Consider the following 17,891-nt stretch of genomic DNA (forward strand, 5'->3'; position numbering starts at 1 on the left):
GTCGAGTGAATGGTGCTGTCGGTGCGCACGAATGAGGCAACATCCAACATTCAGCCCGGCGCAGAATTTGATTTCACCGCAGAGAATCTCGAGCGTAGTCTGGAGGTTCTCAAGGGATTTGGCCCGGAGAAGTATGATCATTCCCCGCATGATCTCCTCATTCTCAGCTCTCGATTCTTCCACGGGATCGATTTCATAGATCGAGTCGAAGCCCCCCACCTGGCAGACCACGAGCTTTCCGCATTCGGAAGTGATCGTGGAGCACACTATCGGATGTCTCTCCTCCGAGTCGCTCATTCATGTGGTTTGTGTCCAAGTCTGGTCTCCTGAGGGAATATAGCTCCGGGAGAAATCAATGAAGACGTCCACGATGCGCTTCCGACCGATACGACGTGGTTATCGAACGTCTGCACTAGTCTGCACGAAAAATCGTCGACTCGAGACCACGGAATCGCGGGGATGAAGTTCAAATTGAACGGGTCGCGAGAGTGCGCCCGCCGCAAAAAAAAACGTTCCCGATGATTAGAGAGCAGTGCTTTGAGAGATCATCCACCGACATTCGAGCGGACGGCCCCTCATGGAGGAGAGCATCATCATTTTGGGAATAATTAGCTCTACCGCATGAAGACTGGTGGTGTGTGCGTTCCGACGGAGAGACGACCGGAGACTGAATTCGCTTAATCGAAAACGAGCGCGGCTTTCGTTAACCGATCAGACATTCCCCCGAGATTATTGGTGTTTTTTTCTAAACGCACTCCTCTGAGTTTGAGCCAGCTCTCTTTTTTGCCTGGGCAGCAAGATCGCGGGAAAATCCCCCCAGGGAATAACCGAGTTTTTCTGGCAGCCTCTTCCGAGCGATCATGAGAACTTCAACTCGCAGACTTTGGCCGACCTCAGATGGTGAGACGACTCGCCACGGAGCCATAACTCATCCGTCCCATATCCACAAACATCGGGGGCCGATCGGAGCTCGATCGGGTGGAAGCTCCGGAACAGCGGGACTAGCGGCGACCGCATCAGAACGATTTGCGCGAAGGCTGAATTTCGGGCAGATCAAGGCAAACGAGCACACGCAGCTATCAGGACACAGATTTCTGGCTCTCAGGGGTCTGCAGAGGGATAAATGAATGGAACAGGAAATGTGTCGATTCGTGGAACAGCCGGGGCCTTATGCTCGGTCGGAGAACAAAATGTATCGTGGAATTGGAGAAGAAGAAAGCAAGCATCCAGACGCCATCTAATTCTCCATTAGGAAGCAATAGATGACAGGACCGAATCTATATCTCGTGAACACTAGCCCGAGCTCCCGGGAGAATACAGCTCTCCGTTGAGACGTTGATCATGTGAGTCGTTTCCCCCCTCCACTTTATGCTACCTTTTGTGATCGACGAGCCCAGGGATTATCTATTGAGCACGAGAGGTTAATTATTCGTCCAGGTCCGAAAGTCCGATGCCGAATACATTCGTTCAGAGACGCCTCGCTCCTAGGTCTGCGAGGAGCGATCGACTCGACGCTGTCCCGCCCCTATGGCGCAGAAAATCCACGTATTCTTGCTGCGAAGAACAGATGGATGAGAGATGCAACGAGGGAAAAATTGGAGAACTAAGCTACTCGCACACCTTCGGTATGAAGGTCCAGTTCCTACCTATCATCCGTGGGGGAGCAGATGCCGAAACGATAAGTAGTCATTAAATTCGTCCCGGATCGGCCTGGAGCCGGCAACGACTTGTCTCTGACAGCGCGAGAACTCGTTTCGGTTTCCTCCCCCCTTTTATATGCGCTGGAAAGCACCAAGAATCGTGCGACCGTGAGATAACGATTCCGTCGTCGACTGAATACGGCTCAACTTCATCCGAGCGCGTACTAATTCGCAATCGATCAAATTCGCGAATAATTTCCGAAACGCTTCAAAGCCTTTATCTTCATGGACCAGACGCTTGCGCTGATCGATGCGGGCCGACTCCGATTATTTCGTGTAAACATCTGTCCTCTCCGCAGATTCGTCCTTAAACTCAGCCGAGTAGGGAGTGGGGAGGGACGAAACTCGTGAGAATTCCATCGGGGCGAAGCAAATGCAATCGACCCAATCGACCGAATCGACTCAAACTTCGGGTTTTTCAATTATTGTTATCCGTTGAAGTGTAGGAGGATCGCGCACCAGTTTTTTTCCGCGAATCACCGAAGAGCCACGTGCCGTTTCTCCGTAGAGCGTAGAGAATTTGTGGAGGCCACGGACCGCCGCGGGAATAAGCTCTGAAAGCCCGATGGTCTGAACATTGGCACCCTCGGGTGGCTCCAAATTCACCCCTGGGCTAGTCCCACGACCAAATCGACTGAGACCTTCTGAACTTCCTCGTGAGAGACACAGATCGTGACTTCTGAATTTCCGTCAAGGCTCTCACGCATCCGACCTCAGGGTTCTTATGCCTATGCAGTCCTGACTCGAGGAGCGAGTTTCCATAAAGTGTTTTTTTCTGATAAAACTCAACTGCGCTTTCTAAATGTGGGGAAGGCTCCAACCTACAATGCCAGGGCAGATCGGAGCGGTCGAATCAATCCCTTGGGAGCATGATAAGCTCGCTGACTTCCGATTACGAATGTCGACAAGCAAATGCGCGCGTCTTCCAGACAATACTAAGGATAGTCCGGAGCTTCAAGGTAGTAGGGTAATATTCAATAACTAGAGGGAATCGACCGAACGTCGTTCTCAGCGACAAGACAGGACTCGTGAAAATTGAAATGACCTCTCCGTGTCCACATCGTGTGTCGGTATATGAACAAAGTGAGGCGAACACTGTCCTAGATGTACGGTGTTCATGTACCCAGCGTATCGGAGGCCAGGGCAACCGCTGGGATATACCGCCGCTCTCGGTGGGCTCAGAAGAGAAAGTAACCGAAACCTTTGAAAGACGACTTGACAATTCGAGATAGAGGGGCGATTGGAGCCGCAACCCTGAAAGTGCTGGGATCGAGCTCGAAACGCTGGGTCGAGTTTCGCAATGTATGGGCTCGGAGCGCCGGGACGAAGATCATTGGAACTTTCAATTGCACCCGCGCGGATCCTGCCGAGTTGCGCGCGCCCGTGACGCCTGTTTTCTGCTTCAGACAACCTTTCTGTTCTCAGATTGCTTCTGCATCGGAACGTGACTGCTCTGGCCATTCTAAGAGCGCGTGGGTGCATCAGTCTTCATCTAGGGGATCTAAACCCTCGAAGGAATATGAATCGAACTGTTTGCTGGTTTTCATGGTTGACAGATATCCATCGAGGTCCCGACAACGCTCTGGAGGGGTGCGCTCCACCGACGTAGCGTGAGAGCTACCCTTTCTTATCGGATTATCGATGAGCGCTAGGGACACGTAGGATCCTTACGCGGCCTCTCAACAGGTGGAGAAACAGCGTAGGACAAGAGTTTCGGGAAAAAAAAATTCGGACTCTCCACTCCCCAATTCTTCGCCTTGAACTTCTATTCTACATGGAATTCAAATGCTTCCCTCCCTCTTCACCGGTCCCGCTGCTCCCGGTCCAGCCTCTCCCACCCATACGAGAGGAAAAAGCTCAGAAAGGCGCACAAGATCAGTATGAGAGTCGTAGTCGGCGTATCGCATCCGTCGGCTTCTGCTGCCACTAGCGACGGGTAATCAGGGTAATAAAATTCATAATGCCCGGAGTGAAATTGCAATGCGTGAATCGGGACGTTGAGCATCACAGTCTCAATGAAATTGAGCGCTGTGCTGTAAGGATTCTTGTCGTACCCATTGAAAGCTCTGCTTTTCCACTTCACCTGCTCGCACCGCTCCTCCCTTGCACGTCGAATTACGGTACACTTCCTTCTCGGAATCGTTGTCGTAATTCGGTAGTCCGTCGCCGGTACCCCGATGCTCTGAGCGACGGGTAGGCTCAAGTATCACGGGGCGGACAGAATGCCGAGTATCCCGGTCTTATCTGAAAGTCGCTAAACGGCCGACGTCTGAGAAATCCCCCGGGGAGCTCTATATTTGACAGAACACAAAGGGTGCCTCCGCTCTCCTGCTTTGCAAGAAAACCAATGTGCAAACAAGGGTCATCGTGTTCTCTGTTCGGAAGGACAGGATCATATATTCGATGATTCTCGGGAAAAGCTCCGCCTCGATCAAGTCTTCGCACGTTCAAGGCTCGCTCTTACAACAAGCGAACCGAATGCAGACGTCCCGCACCTCAGACTCTCGGGGTATGCTGAAATATGAATCCAGAACGCTGGATTATAATGACTCATCAATGCATGACGAATGCTCGATGCGAAACTCGAGAGAGGAAAAAGATCGCATTCCTCGCATCAAGGCAGGGGGTGAATAATTCATCGATGTTTTCGAAATCATCGCTGCTAACCTGGCTCTGAGCCGAGCGGCTGATTGCGTCATCATGTTTCCATTCGCTCTGAATATTTCGCTCACCAATTGTGTGATTGTGAATTGTGTGAACAAGTGTTGATTTCCTGTGTGAACTCTCCACAAAGACGGAATTTCGCGAATATTCGTTGCCATGTTTGATTCTTGGAGGACTCAAGCTGTTTCTGCGCTAACAATCTTGAGTCGAGTGATTTGACGGACGCTCGGTCTGTACTCCGTGCACTTAATGGATGTGCGAGCGAGCTCTGGGAGAAGAATGATTCTTCCCTTGTCTCTGCGACTTCTACGGAGGCGCGCAGCCAGATCCATTCATTCATTCATAATTCGATTCTCTCCGGCTTCAACGGAGGTGCCTCGGAGCCTTCATGCGTCCAGAAAACGAATTCCAGCTTGGTGCCGCAATTCCCACGCATCTCTGATCGAGGCTTCTGCACTGTGATGGAAATGAGCATATTCTCCTGCGGAGCTCTCTTGCAGCGGGTATTCGTGAATTTGCCCCCTCCCCCTCCCTTTTCCAGCACGAATCCCCGGGCTTTACTTCGAGGATTCTCTTCCGACAAGGATTCAAGATTAACAGGACTTCAAATAGCTTCCCTGTCACTGACAGATGGAACGCAAACCTTCGCCGGCGACAAGAAGAAAGTCTCGCTTTCTTTCTTGCTCGCATGCATGCCGTTGAGCTCGAGGCGGAACACCGATCAAGCGATGTACAGCATCCGCTCGGGCGTATTCTCAGACGCTCCCCACTGTCGCATGTTGACTTCTCCCACGGCGACAAGTTGAAGTTTCCAAGCTTCAGGCTTGAGGCTATGGCATGGGAGCAGGCAAGCGATAAAACGAGATCTCCGCCGCGTATACAAACTCTCAGTTTCTACTGGCTTACAACCCTGAGCCAGCAGACGCTTTGTCCGGCCTATTGTACTGCGCGGGAGAAGATTCAGAGCAGAATAGATTCCGAAGTATCGTCATGCATTTATCCCCGACTCCTGGCGAGAAAGTTTCTTTCACATCATCTTGCGAATTTTGGAAGGAATTCTGCATGTACGAGTCCTCCATCCTTCTCTGCTCTTGGAATCGCTTCTTCCCGATGCTCTCGCGATGCTCCATCGCGAAATCGGCGAGTTCCGGTCTCGGGCCCCCAATTTGGACGCTAGAGCCAATATTTCGATTGATAAATACAAAAGCAGCCCCCGAGCCTCGGATCAATCAAGCCGGAGAGTGATTCGTCGATTCGCCAATCCGGGCTTGCTTAGACCCCGAACATATGCGAACGGAGCGACCGCCAGTCGCGTCCGCGTCTGATGGTCTGCGATGGGTTCCCGTATCCAGGCGGCCAATTCATCGTGATAAACGAACTTGTATGATATTTTATCGCTTAACCATTCGCCGAGGAGAGTCGATACCGGCTAACGTATCGAACTCCACCGATAAAAGTTCGAATTCGCCGTTTTTAAAGCGACGGGGCACGAGGGCGATCAATTTCCATCGCGCAATCGGGATACGTGACATCTAATTGAATGAATCATCGGGTGAGTGGACGAGTACAGAAAGCATCGAGTGAGCCCCCGGGCACCTGCGGGGATTGATTCGCTTTGACTCGACCCGAAGCTCTTGAGCGGACTTTTTCTGTCGCTTGGCAATCGCACATTCCGCTGTACACCTACACCGAGCACAGGTCCCTGAGGCTTTTGTCGGGATGGGCTCTCCCGACAGAAGACCACTCAGGCTCTACCCTTGCGTGGGACAGAAAGCATCTGTTCGGTTTGACGACGACGTCGAAGCAATCAATCCGAATCATACGTCAAACTCACGTCTTTTCGCAGCCGGGAGGGAGGACGTCGAGACTCGAACATTTGTCTCTTTGTCCCCTTCTGGACCGAAGACACAGGTTGATTATTCGGTATATTTGGACATCCTCAGAACATGGTAATCCACTGAGGAACAAGATCGAGGAACGTGTGCGAGGATTGCAGAATCCCTCGGGGAATAGGGGGATGAGATGGGTCTTCCCCGAAATCGAGCTCTGCAGTCGCCACCCTACGTATATGGATGGGACCGCGGTGCTCAACATTACAGAGATTTGTGATTTACGAGGCCACACAGACTCTTCTTCGCTGATCGGGGCGTCTGAGCGTCCTCAGCAAGATACGTATTCCCGCTGTACAGGCCGAGCCGCCTTCATTTTATGTCGGCTTCGCAGAAGGCGCTAATCTGTAATATAAATCCCACTTCATCCCATGGCCGTTTTTAAGACTTTTGCCACAGATTTTCCCTTCCGTGCTGGAGCAGACGTCTCCTCGAAGCTTTGCCATGAAGATCTGAATAAGGCTCAGGGTGCTGACCGACCGTCACGCGATTCGTCAGCGTCCTTGCTCCTTTCGACCTTCCCAATACTTATTTACTTTTCCCTCTCATCCGTTTTGTCCATCCTCCTGACGAGAGTCTAGCCGCTAGGTCGTTCTGGGAGCTGATTCGTCCCCTTCCCAGGGGGAGATGCCAGATTTTCCCGGGAGAGATCAGTTCGGAGTCGAGTTTCCTCGATCTTGGAAATTCTCAGCTAGGATTCCACACACACCGACCGCCGTTGATCTTGGCTCGCTGGCTGGTTGCCAGCGGTAGCCATCCTCCTGGCGTATGCGAGGAATTTTTCCGCAATCCAGTACCGCGTTCCTCCGAAACTGCCTGCGTTGTCCTGAGTTTTGAAGCGATCGGATTCATGCATTCTCTCGGTGAGGGCTGTGACGGCATTTCACTGCGTGCAACAGCGACGCTTTTCTCGTCCTCAGACCTCATGTGTTGATTTTTCCGCGTAGCAAGAAGCTATCGCAGCGACGTGATAGGAAAACCAACAAAGCCTGCGACATAACGGTGACCTAGCAAGCGAGCGAGCGAGAGAGCGAACGAACGACAGAGAGAGCAAGCAATCGACCCCAGCCTACCAGAACTGAGGACACATTGTCCGTTCGCTCTGGGAGATAAAGTAAGGGAGGACGGTGCAATGATTAAAAAGAAGCATCGAGCGACGTGTGGAAGGTCTTAGCGAGGCAAACTCCCGCTGACAGGCTTTGTCTCTAGCCAGCATGGAGCGCAATTCACATCACCCTCCTTCGAGAGCCTGGGAGGACTGTGCTAGAGCAGTGCTCGGATAGCATCGATTCTCATGGATATATGCGCTATATAAGTGTTAGGGAGGCAGGGGACGCTAGGATCAATAATACTTCTATGGATGATACTCCCGTACACATTCGGAGCACTCAGAACGTAGCCGGAAACGAGAAGAACGCCGAAGATTGGCTCGGATCTATCAGACTCCGGGACCGGTTTCGGAGTCATGCTGGTCCCTCGGGCGATATCGCCGGAGCGGAATTATTTCATGCAGATTGGGGGACGAGGAGATCTAAGCCAAGCGAATTGGAACGGTTATTGTGCGTGTTTATCTTATCTTGGACATATGCATCTCATCTCGCCCGTAATACCGTATGATTCTCTCACTCAGTCATGTGGGCGAGATTATTCGCCGCTGAGTTTCCAACGGAGCTGGGAAAAGTCGTGACCCGCTGTCCGCCCGGTTGCTTGCACTTCAACCCGATTTGAGTCGTCCATCAAATCGAATGATACCATCGGAGAGGATCGAGTAGCTGAGCGTCGAAGCAGTCGACCGAATGTCTCCTGATGGGAACCGCAGGCTCGCTCCAACAACACTGAAAATCCATTTCCGGCGAATTGTTCTCGGACACCTACGTTCACGAGAAGTAGGTAGGTAGAGCTCAGAGGTCCAGACACTCCGCTATACTTGCATATGGCTGCCTTTCCCGACGTTTATTGACCGAATATGCTGTCAATGTTGTTTTTCTAGCTGCAGTAAATGTTGCTAGTGAGACCGCAGATTCCGGGTCTTGCGGAGTTCGGGATCGACAAACGGAATCGGCGATGGAATGGGGTCGGCGAACCCATGCTTCTGGAACATATTTTGCTTCCGATAGAATCCGATAGTCCGCCAAGACTCCCAGACGATGAATTTTCTCCTCGATTTTGTAAAATGCTCCATCAGGCCAGCGTCGATAGGTAACTGATGGGCTCCAAGTTCCCGGGTGAATTCCCCATGGACAGCTTCTTCAGCGCCTTCTCGCCTGCCTATTTCGGCCTTGTCTAGTGCCTGAACCTCCTGGCTGCGAGGAGAACGATCAATTTGTCGTAGTTTCAAGCTTGCGGGATTTCGCCAAAAATGATCTCGGACCTCGCCTCATTCGCACCCGCATTCTTGAGATGCAGCTTCATAAAATATCACCTCAAGGAGTCCGTCGTAAGAGACCTTCATCAGTAACTAGTGCTCGCCGCATCTAGAAAATGACTGCATCCCTCCTGGATATCTCCATTACTTAGTGATCGGGTCTCCATTCATGGAGCTTCTTATCGGAGCTTCATTACTCTTCCTTCGATTAGGATGACTCGCAGTATAACGAGCGAGACGTGCGTTCGTTTTTCCTTAGCGGGCATCGTTGCAGTAGCTCCCCAGCGTGTTCAATATTCGAAGGCGTGTTGAGGGTATGAGCCACATCAATAAGGATGCTCTGCTTCCGACCCGGGAAAATATTTACCTTCTCTGGATTCCCTCTCTCTAGCATCGTGGGAACGGGGCGTGTTGATTAAGACTTCGGATTTCGGATCATCATCGTGGAGCTCCGTTGATCGATCGCTGCTAGTGCGAGTCGGTCCGACTGACAGGGGAACAGATCCGAGTCGGCCGTAGCGAGGCGCACTCGCGTCGAGCTATGATTCGGAGAGGTTCTCTCGAGCCCATCGGAGGCGGGGACCTTGAAGCGAGGCATTAGTTTGCGAACGATGCCCGGAGCAGGCAATCTGGGAGCTGAATGAAAGTCCTGCTCCGACTCAACGTGAGCTGAGAAGACTTCGAGCCCGATTCCAGCAGGGTGGAACGGGGCTCCTCCTCTTTCAGAGCCATACCATTTCAGAAATTCATCGCAAGGAATCCTCTAGACTTCTCATCGAAGTCACCTGATCGAAATCCTCTCAAATTCGTTAATTGCAGCCGAGTTCCCGATATGTATGACACATCGATAAGGCTGGGAATAATTAACGGCACTTTTCCCGATTTACGGCGATTTTCACCCCCCATTGACTTCCTATGGAGGATCGCCTGAAAATACCGTGAAAATTCGCGGCTTTTGGCGCGATCGCGCCAACTTCCCAGCCCTACACATCGAACCCCCCACCTCCACTCCCTCACGAATTCTGACTCGAACACATAAACACGGAAACATCGAAGAAGGGTGAAAACGGATATGCTCTTCGGCGGGAATTGTTAAAGGGAGAGGCATCCATGTATCATTGTCCAATATGCTTCGCGTATCTGATGGTAGTCTGATACAGAGAAATTGTCGACATCGACTCACGAGACCAATATATGGCGTGGGGAGGCCGTGTTCGTGAGAAATACGAAACCTCTTCTCATCGAGAATTGCTCGTGGGTGGCTCTTGGTGGAACCGGGCTCGATTCGTTTTCGAGTGAGGGATCGGAGATTCTCCACGAGACCGAATGTCTGCGCAACTCGCCGACAATACTTAACGAGGTTACTACCTCCCAGAATTTCCACCTTTGCCCCTCCCCCTCTCTCTAAATACCGGGACGATATCTCCTCAGTGAGGGAGCGGGAGTTTGAAATGCGCGCGCCGCGATCTCCGCTCTCCACCTCGGCAGCCGCATCGAGCGATCAGCCCCAAACAGCGGCGCCGCCGCCGGTCCCACTCTCGGTCGGCGGATTGCAGTCAAAACCAATTTCGAGAACGCTCTGTGCAGCACATGACCTGTGTCGAAAGAGCATGTTGTAGAGGCTTCTCAGAGGATCCAACTCCCAGATAATTTGAACTTCATAGACGTGTACGAAGAGGGAACAGCCCGCACGGACAGTGACAGCGATGGAGGAGCTGGTGGCCAACTGCAAGGATGTCGTGTTCGAAATCGAATTGGCTCTGGATCAGCAACTCGGAGCTGCTCCGCTGCCTTTCCCCGGGATGGACAGATCTGTGGCACTCGCTTGCACTTTCTACATGCGAGGCAAATGTACCATGGATGCATCGTGTCCGTTCCGGCATATCAAAGGAGACAGAACAGTGGTTTGTAAACATTGGCTCCGTGGTCTCTGCAAGAAAGGAGATCAATGCGAATTCCTGCACGAGTACGATATGACCAAAATGCCAGAGTGTTACTTCTACTCGAGGTTCAACGCGTGCTCGAACAAAGAATGTCCCTTCCTCCACATCGATCCCGATTCGAAAATCAAAGACTGCCCGTGGTACGACCGCGGGTTCTGCCGGCACGGACCAACGTGTCGCCATCGGCACACGCGGAGGGTTGTATGCATTTCTTACCTTTGCGGATTCTGTCCCGACGGTCCGAAATGCAAATTCGTTCATCCCAAGTTCGATCTACCCGACATCAGTCAGCTGCAGACGAAGAAACTCGTGTTCACCTGCCATTACTGCAACGAGTCTGGACACAAGCTCTGGCATTGTCCAAAGATGCCGCCAGAAGTCAAAGAGAAATACCAACGCGAGCGCGATGAAGTTGTAGCTCAGAACCAACAGGTGCAACAGTTCGCGAATCAGATGCGGCAAGCCGATCTTGCCGCGTCGAGTGGCGGGGCAGGTGGCCAGGCCGATAAAGGACTCAGAGGACAGGGAACTCGGAACTATCGGCCCCTCGATGAAGTTACATGCTTCAAGTGCGGCGAGAAAGGTCATTATGCAAATAAGTGCCCCAAGGGTCACTTAGCGTTCCTTAGCAGTGCCCTCCCTGGGAACTGAATTCTGTATACTCCGAGTCGGGCATCTTCGAACTCTGTACATTTCTCTTCTGTCGCACGATCGCTCGACGATCGGTCCCTTGTTGATAATCAAATAAACTTATGTTATATGTAATTTGTGAGGGAAGCTCACAAACGAGAAGAGCTCGTATTCTCATTGAGAGGATCATCGGATTTTTCTTCCGCTCTCCTTATGCAGATTACACCTGCGTACAATTCACAATTAGCGCTCAGGGGACCGGATCCTCGGCGGGACGATTGCCGTGACGGTCTATGATGGGACGCGTTTTCAATATTCGATATTTCCATCCGAGAACTCACTCCCAGTCGTGGATCTAAAAAATATTTTATTTGCAAGGGTTTGTTAGGAAGTCAGTAACAGTCGGGAACTCCATTGTTACCCTGTTGGCTTTCTCATTCATGGTCCCGCGGTTCACCCGGGCGGCTGCTTGGCTGCCCCCTTCCTGCCGCTGAGCCGAAGAAATCATACGATGCGGTCCAGTAGGATGCCGAGAGCTTCGAATGCGGCCTGGGGTCCAGTTCATTTCCTTTCTGGCTCGTGTCGAGTAGAAATCAGTGGATGAGGCTTGCGAAGAACCTTTCGAAAATTGCGAAAATCCGTCGACCAGGACCTGTACGTCTCGGATTTATGCGCCGTCGCCTGGGGACGTCACTGCGAAGATTCCCGGGGCGAATTCTCCCGACGAGCTGCGTACATATCTCATTTCCACTGTGATCATCGAGAGGCGGAAATGACTCCTGAGAAGTTTCCGATAGCTCACCTTCATATTTACACACCGCGACAGTACCGATTCCGATACAGATTTTCGGGAGAAGAAATGAGCGTGATGACGTCATGATATTCAGATCCGTCCCGAACCGGAACCGAGAACTATATCAGATATCCTTTGATCCATATTCCCTCTGGATTCCGGATAAGGACTTCGTGCCTCCTGATTCATCTTAGATTAGGAGGCCCGATCCCTTTGGGTTCCCAACTTTCGAACGCGGAGAACGCTCATGGGCGGTACGGTACACTTGCTTTCGAAATCGACCGAGGCGCGGAATCAGCCACTCGTGTCTCTTTATCGTCGAAAACATCGAGCCCACCATCGGACCTGGCCGGAACAACATCTCGATGGTTTGTATCTGTTGACGGAGGACCCGCTCTGTTTGCAGGCTAAAGTGTTGCTCCGCTGATTTGTCAGCCGGTCCGGTCATGCTCATCGCTTTTATGTGCATACCCAATGAATGGGCCTGTCATACATGCATTCACATCATGAGAATGGATTCGAGTCGAGCTCTACTTACACCGGGACGGGTGCCAAGTGTCCCGCACTTCGCGAAACTCAGGAGTCTGCGATCCTGTTCTCCGCAGTTATTCTTTTTCGCACCATCTTCGAACATCAAGTACCTCATCAACTGCATTCCACGACCACGGTTCCGAGCAAGAGGTCCGAGATGGTATCAGGCTTGTGTCATTCTGTACGTAGCGAGAACGGGAATCGCGACATGCTGATACATTTTCCTCTCCGGAGCTCCCTGATGAAAATCGTCTGGATCTTGGGAAGCTCCTCAGCCAGAAGTCGTCGGTCGAGACACAAACAGATCAGACGTCCTCCTCCAGAGAGGGAATGTAGCTTCACCGAACCTGCAGACAGCTCGAACGATTCATACTCATCCAGCTAGGCCCGGAATCGTCTCTCGCAAGTCGGCCGCTTAGGCAGGATTATTTGGGAGGTGCAAAATTTGTGCGGGAAGTGAGCATAGCCGCTTGACGTCAGCAGAAGCGTTGTCCATACAATTAGGCGAGCTTAAACGGGCTCCCATCGCCGCCTGAAGCGCCGGACGCCGCCGCAGCACCGTTGGCACCCTTTGTACAAATTGTTGCCTCTTCGGACATCCGTTTCCCAGAGCCGAACTTTGGAGAGCAAAGAAGCCCATTGGTCGGATGAGCCGTTGCTCCTCCAGACTTGTTCGTGCCAGTCGGACGGATGCTAGCTCCTGCCTCAGATTAGAGCAAGTACCGATTGGGAGCTGTACGGCTTCAGCCTCCATGGGACGAGGACAGGAGCAGAGAATAGGTTCCCGTCTCGAGCCGACAGACTCCCACGGTGGCCTCGCATTCAGGCTGACCGACGCTACAGGTCAATGGAAACCTCCGCATGCTTTTCACCTCGGTCGAGTAGAGGCACATCTCTATGGATTACAAAAAACTCCGAATCAATCAACGAACCCGTGCGAGACACGTGATCGAAACGAACTTCCTCGGGGTCTCGGAGCTCCCGCCCATCTCTCCCTGGAAGGAGATGAACGGTGCGGAGTTCCGATAGTTCCGATCAGAGGGACGAATTGTGAGCAGCCCTTCCTTCTCGGGACGGCGTAGGCACGAAAGCTCTCGCTTCACGTCAGAGCCGACAATGGAGGTAAATTGAGCGGTAATGCAGCCTCGATGACAGATTATTCAGTCCGTTCGATGTCGTTTGCCATGTGATACAAGACCAGAGACACAAATCGGGTGGAGTTCTCGACCCGACCGATTCCAATCGATCGTATGATGAATAGTGCCTGATTTTATTGTGCCTGCAGGAGCTTTCGAGAACGTTCCGCGATGACGGAGCATACGAGACGCGGAAGTTGTCAGGAAAGCATTACAGACTCGGACTTTGGGTGAGCTCCGCCTACGGCGGCTCCTGCGAGACAGGCAGGTGGATGGAATGATTCGTTCTTGGTCGGGACCCATGAGAACGATCGGATCCTAAGGGTCAGTCTCTGCGGCGAAAGATCTCCTCAATCGTCTTGCTGGAATGAAGTCACGATCAACGAGGTATACGAAACTTCTTCCCCATGCGAATGAAGGATCGTGTCGGGGAGAAGCATCGCATGCGGGCGAGGCCGGTGAGATCTCCGTCATCTCGTCCGTAGCCCCCTCTTCTCAGCGACACTCCGGTCCGTTCCTTTGTCACGCTTCTCGGCTCTTGCTCGTCCTCGTCTCCTAACCCTATCTGGGGAGGATCCGTCTCGCAACTGCGAAACGCTTCGGTTTGGAATTTTCCAGCGATGCGTCGACGTCGCCCTCCACTCCGTCGTACCAGTTCCTCCGTCGTGCGTTTTGGTTTCCTGAGTCCTACGACGAGCAGTGCCGTCGAATCCGAGTGGATACTTTGCCAAAAGAGGCCTCCGGTTTGATGGGGTGAAAAGTGAAGGTCACCGTAATGTGTGTAGAATCATCCTTCTCCAATGCGATCTTGTTCTACTCGGCCGTTGTTCCCTCAACCCGAGTTATTTGCTGCAGCGCTTCCCAGGAGTGTTGAGATAAGGAGACTTCCTCGCCGGGGATCGGCGCGTTGGTATATCGTCTCCTTCCGATCGACATTGTGAGTGTGCAAGTTCTACGGAAGTTATCGATTCGATAAAATGTTCCCTGAGTGTTTCTTTCCCGAGAAACGGCGCTGAAACTCATACGCCTCCATCGAAGCTCAGTATTCTCATCGGTGACATCGACTAACATGGTCTCATGAGATGAAATTCCAAAAAACTTCCGGTTCCGTTGATCTATAATCCACCACGAGAGACGAGCTCGCTCGCTGAAGGGTACATTTTTCCAACGCGAATCGGATGAGTCCTCGAGCGGAGTACACGATATAGTATATCGAGTTTGACAGCGCCCTCATCTCCTCTTGCCGTACGGCACCGTATCTCTCTCTCCCTCTCATTTCATCCGCTACAAAAATCTTCTAGATCGACAACATCCGGCGCGGGAGCCTGTATACGTCAGGTGGCGGCTAGCGACGTTCACGAATACTTGATCATCACCAGGAACTTCTGTTGATGAATCAGAATCGCTCACTTTCAGGGGGTAGGGGAGACTAAAGGCCTTGGAAAATCGACTGACTACTCTAGAGACTCCGCTGAATGCTTCGAAAAGTCGAATTCCGCGAATACTGCCCCGACAACTCCCCATTGTCTCTAACCGGACCTCGTCGACCAAGTCCTGAAGCAGTGATGTAGGACACGTAGCGCAAGAGGAGAGGCAATATATCCGTGCCTCTATTGTGTTCTCGATCAAAAGAAAACAAAGTTCTCCCTTAGTCTCTCCGAAATTGGTATTTTGGCGAGTTCATTTAAGCCTTCAACAGAGACCCGGCGAACCGCTTTTATTTCCCCTGAGTGAGTTTCACCCGGGCTCGACCGTGTTCCGTTTCGTCCTCTAAGCGCATCCGCTCGTGCCTCCGCATGACCGGAGATGTCGCCTAGTCCGAACGTTCCGGAAGTTTCCCCGTGGCTTCATCATCTTGCCCTTCGATAAGGCTGGCACCCGCGGTTATGATTTCGGTATGTCGCACATCGGCCTTGAGAAAACGTCGATGATCTGTCTTGAATCTGATCGCCTGAATAATTTCCTCTCGGATTCCGGCCCTTAGGTTCGCTGAGGGAACTAGCCTCCATCCCCGGGGACGGGGACCTTCTCCCTCAGCTCTTGACAACTCGTTCGTCTTTCGGCCTAGTGCTGCTTCAGCTGATTAAAGAGAACGTTGTCAGCAGCAGGAGGATCCCACTCCTGATGCCGAAGATTGTCAGGAACCGGCGCAATTCGGTAATGCGTACTCCTCTGATCTCTCCAGAGGTTCTCCTCCGAACGATTGATCAGGCGCATCTCGAAATCCTTGCTTAAGAGGGAGCAAGTCGATGGAATTCCCCGTCGGAGCGCGCGCTCTCGTACGATCCATTCGAGCGACAAGTCATCCCGTCCCATCCGGGTAGTTTCGCAGAACAACAACAGTATCGGCTCCGGAGCGATGGGGAGCGCGGTACAAGCAGTCGAGGCTGACTCGGATTGTCCATCAAAATCCCGGTACGTGAAACATGTACGCGATCTTCCGAGAGCAGCGTGTACGCGTCTCGCTGAAAAGGAGAGTCCGAGCGTGAACGCGTTCCGCCAAATCACAATGACAACACGGACAAGAGACAAAAGAGACGATTCGGTCATCACTTCGAGGAGCGACTGGCAGAGTGAGTGCAAAGTTCGTAATACGCACGTCAAGCATCCGTCAGAACAAAAGCAATCCGATGAAGGGACGTTCCGTGCATCGGTGTCACAGCGAGTAGACATGCTCGTACCTCAATTCACAAACCAATGGTTCCGGTCCGGAAAGGCGGCGGCGGAGTCTCGTTCGGCTCCAGCTTTCGAGCGACTCATAGATTTATTTGCATTCAAATATTCGCTCCGAGGACTCGGGTCGTTTATCTTACGGAAGCCTCAACGAGTGTCGAGAGAACGTTCGTCGTCGAGAGAACATTCGGCTCGTTGGTGATCGGAACAGTTGTCTCCGAGTCCCTAGAGCTGCGAGCGCTCGCATATTCGAACGCATTCCTGCCAGAGACGATTTTCATGCGCCAAACTGTTGCTACGATATCGCCGGATCGCTGTCAATGTCAGCGAGGAGTTCGTCTGTGAATGTTTACAAGACTGCGGCGTAAGCTTGGCACGTATACCTTCAGGAGCACCTAGGATCCTTGCGATGTTTGGTATTCATGCGCATCATTGTTTGCTTGCACAGTGCCGAGGCTTTTGTCCGCGGAACAAGCCGAGCTCATCTAGTGAATGAGCGAAGGAGTGAATCTCCGCCATCGCCGTACAAAGAAACAGCTGCGGGGGTGATTTCGTAGTGACTGCAACAAATCGATACCTTGATCAAAAGACTCCCCAGCGGCATTTATTCTGCTTCGCCCACGGGGTTTTCCGAAGTGATTCCGTGGATTCGTGAGCATATTCGGGGCGTGAATTCCTCCCCAACGAATTCGAGCTTCGCCACGAAGCTTCGTGGAGGCGTATAAAGTTCAGCGCCATTTCTCGGAGAAGAAGCATTCACGGGAGCATTTTTTCGAATCGATAGCTCCCGTAGACCTTGCCGGAGCACACTCACAATGTCGATCGGAGGGAGACGACTATCCAACATGGACGGAGACGAGTCGCAGACCGCAGCCTCGATTCCGAGGAAGGCGCTTCTGTCATGCACCACGACGGAAATCGGCTCGCTTCAGTGCGCGAAGCTTGTTATCTTGTCGGATTCAGATTCGTATTGGTCGCATGTTCGTTCCAACAGACTAACTGTCGCCGTCTCTCGTACGCCTATGCGAAAAACGAACTCCGCTCAGGTACGTCTTTCCCGCGTAATTGCCTTCCTCCCAGTTCCCTGGTGAGGTTGTTTGTCAGCAAATGAGGCGGGCAACGACAACGAAGAAAGCACAAAAAAGCGGCGACAATCCAAGCGTTGAGACCCACGACAAACTCCGGCTGGACTCGACGGCTCCAGGACGCCGGTAAGCTGACGACTCGGTGTTCGATGAATAGGTTCTCCTCTGAGGAGAATGTTTTTGCGGGGCGCTCCTTGTCTACTTTCCTTCTCTCTGAAAAGAACTCAATGGCCCCGCCTGTCTGAATTTATTCGTCTATCCATTCTGTGGAGCGATTGAGTCGCCCGGAACTTCTCGAGGTGGATCCTCGTTGCCATTCCTTTCTCCCGAACCTCGTGGCGGGACGGTCCGCAGTCCAGCTCCATTATACAGCTCAGGGACAAGCCTCTACAGGATACAGGACCCAGCAGAGAATAGAAATTTCGAAGATGCCTTCGAGAGAAGAAGCAGCAGCAGCAGCAGAATATTATAAGGAACGACGA

At 52.2% G+C, this 17,891-nt stretch overlaps 1 protein-coding gene across 1 annotated transcript; it reads left to right on the forward strand.

The window, feature by feature from the left end:
* Nucleotides 1–10,141: 10,141 nt before the first annotated feature.
* Nucleotides 10,142–11,212, forward strand: Clp (Cleavage and polyadenylation specificity factor subunit 4). Its single transcript, XM_018638682.1, has one exon. The coding sequence runs from the start codon at nucleotides 10,325–10,327 to the stop codon at nucleotides 11,210–11,212; it is 888 nt and encodes a 295-aa protein (XP_018494198.1). The 5' UTR covers nucleotides 10,142–10,324.
* The last annotated feature ends 6,679 nt before the right edge of the window (nucleotides 11,213–17,891 follow it).

This window comes from Galendromus occidentalis, unplaced genomic scaffold (assembly GCF_000255335.2).
Source record: "Galendromus occidentalis unplaced genomic scaffold, Mocc_1.1 scf7180000077128, whole genome shotgun sequence".
NCBI classification, from domain to species: Eukaryota; Metazoa; Arthropoda; class Arachnida; order Mesostigmata; family Phytoseiidae; genus Galendromus; species Galendromus occidentalis.

Excerpts from the sequence above, each read along its gene's own strand:
- Clp (XM_018638682.1), top strand. The coding sequence starts at position 10,325 with ATGGAGGAGCTGGTGGCCAACTGCAAGGATGTCGTGTTCGAAATCGAA.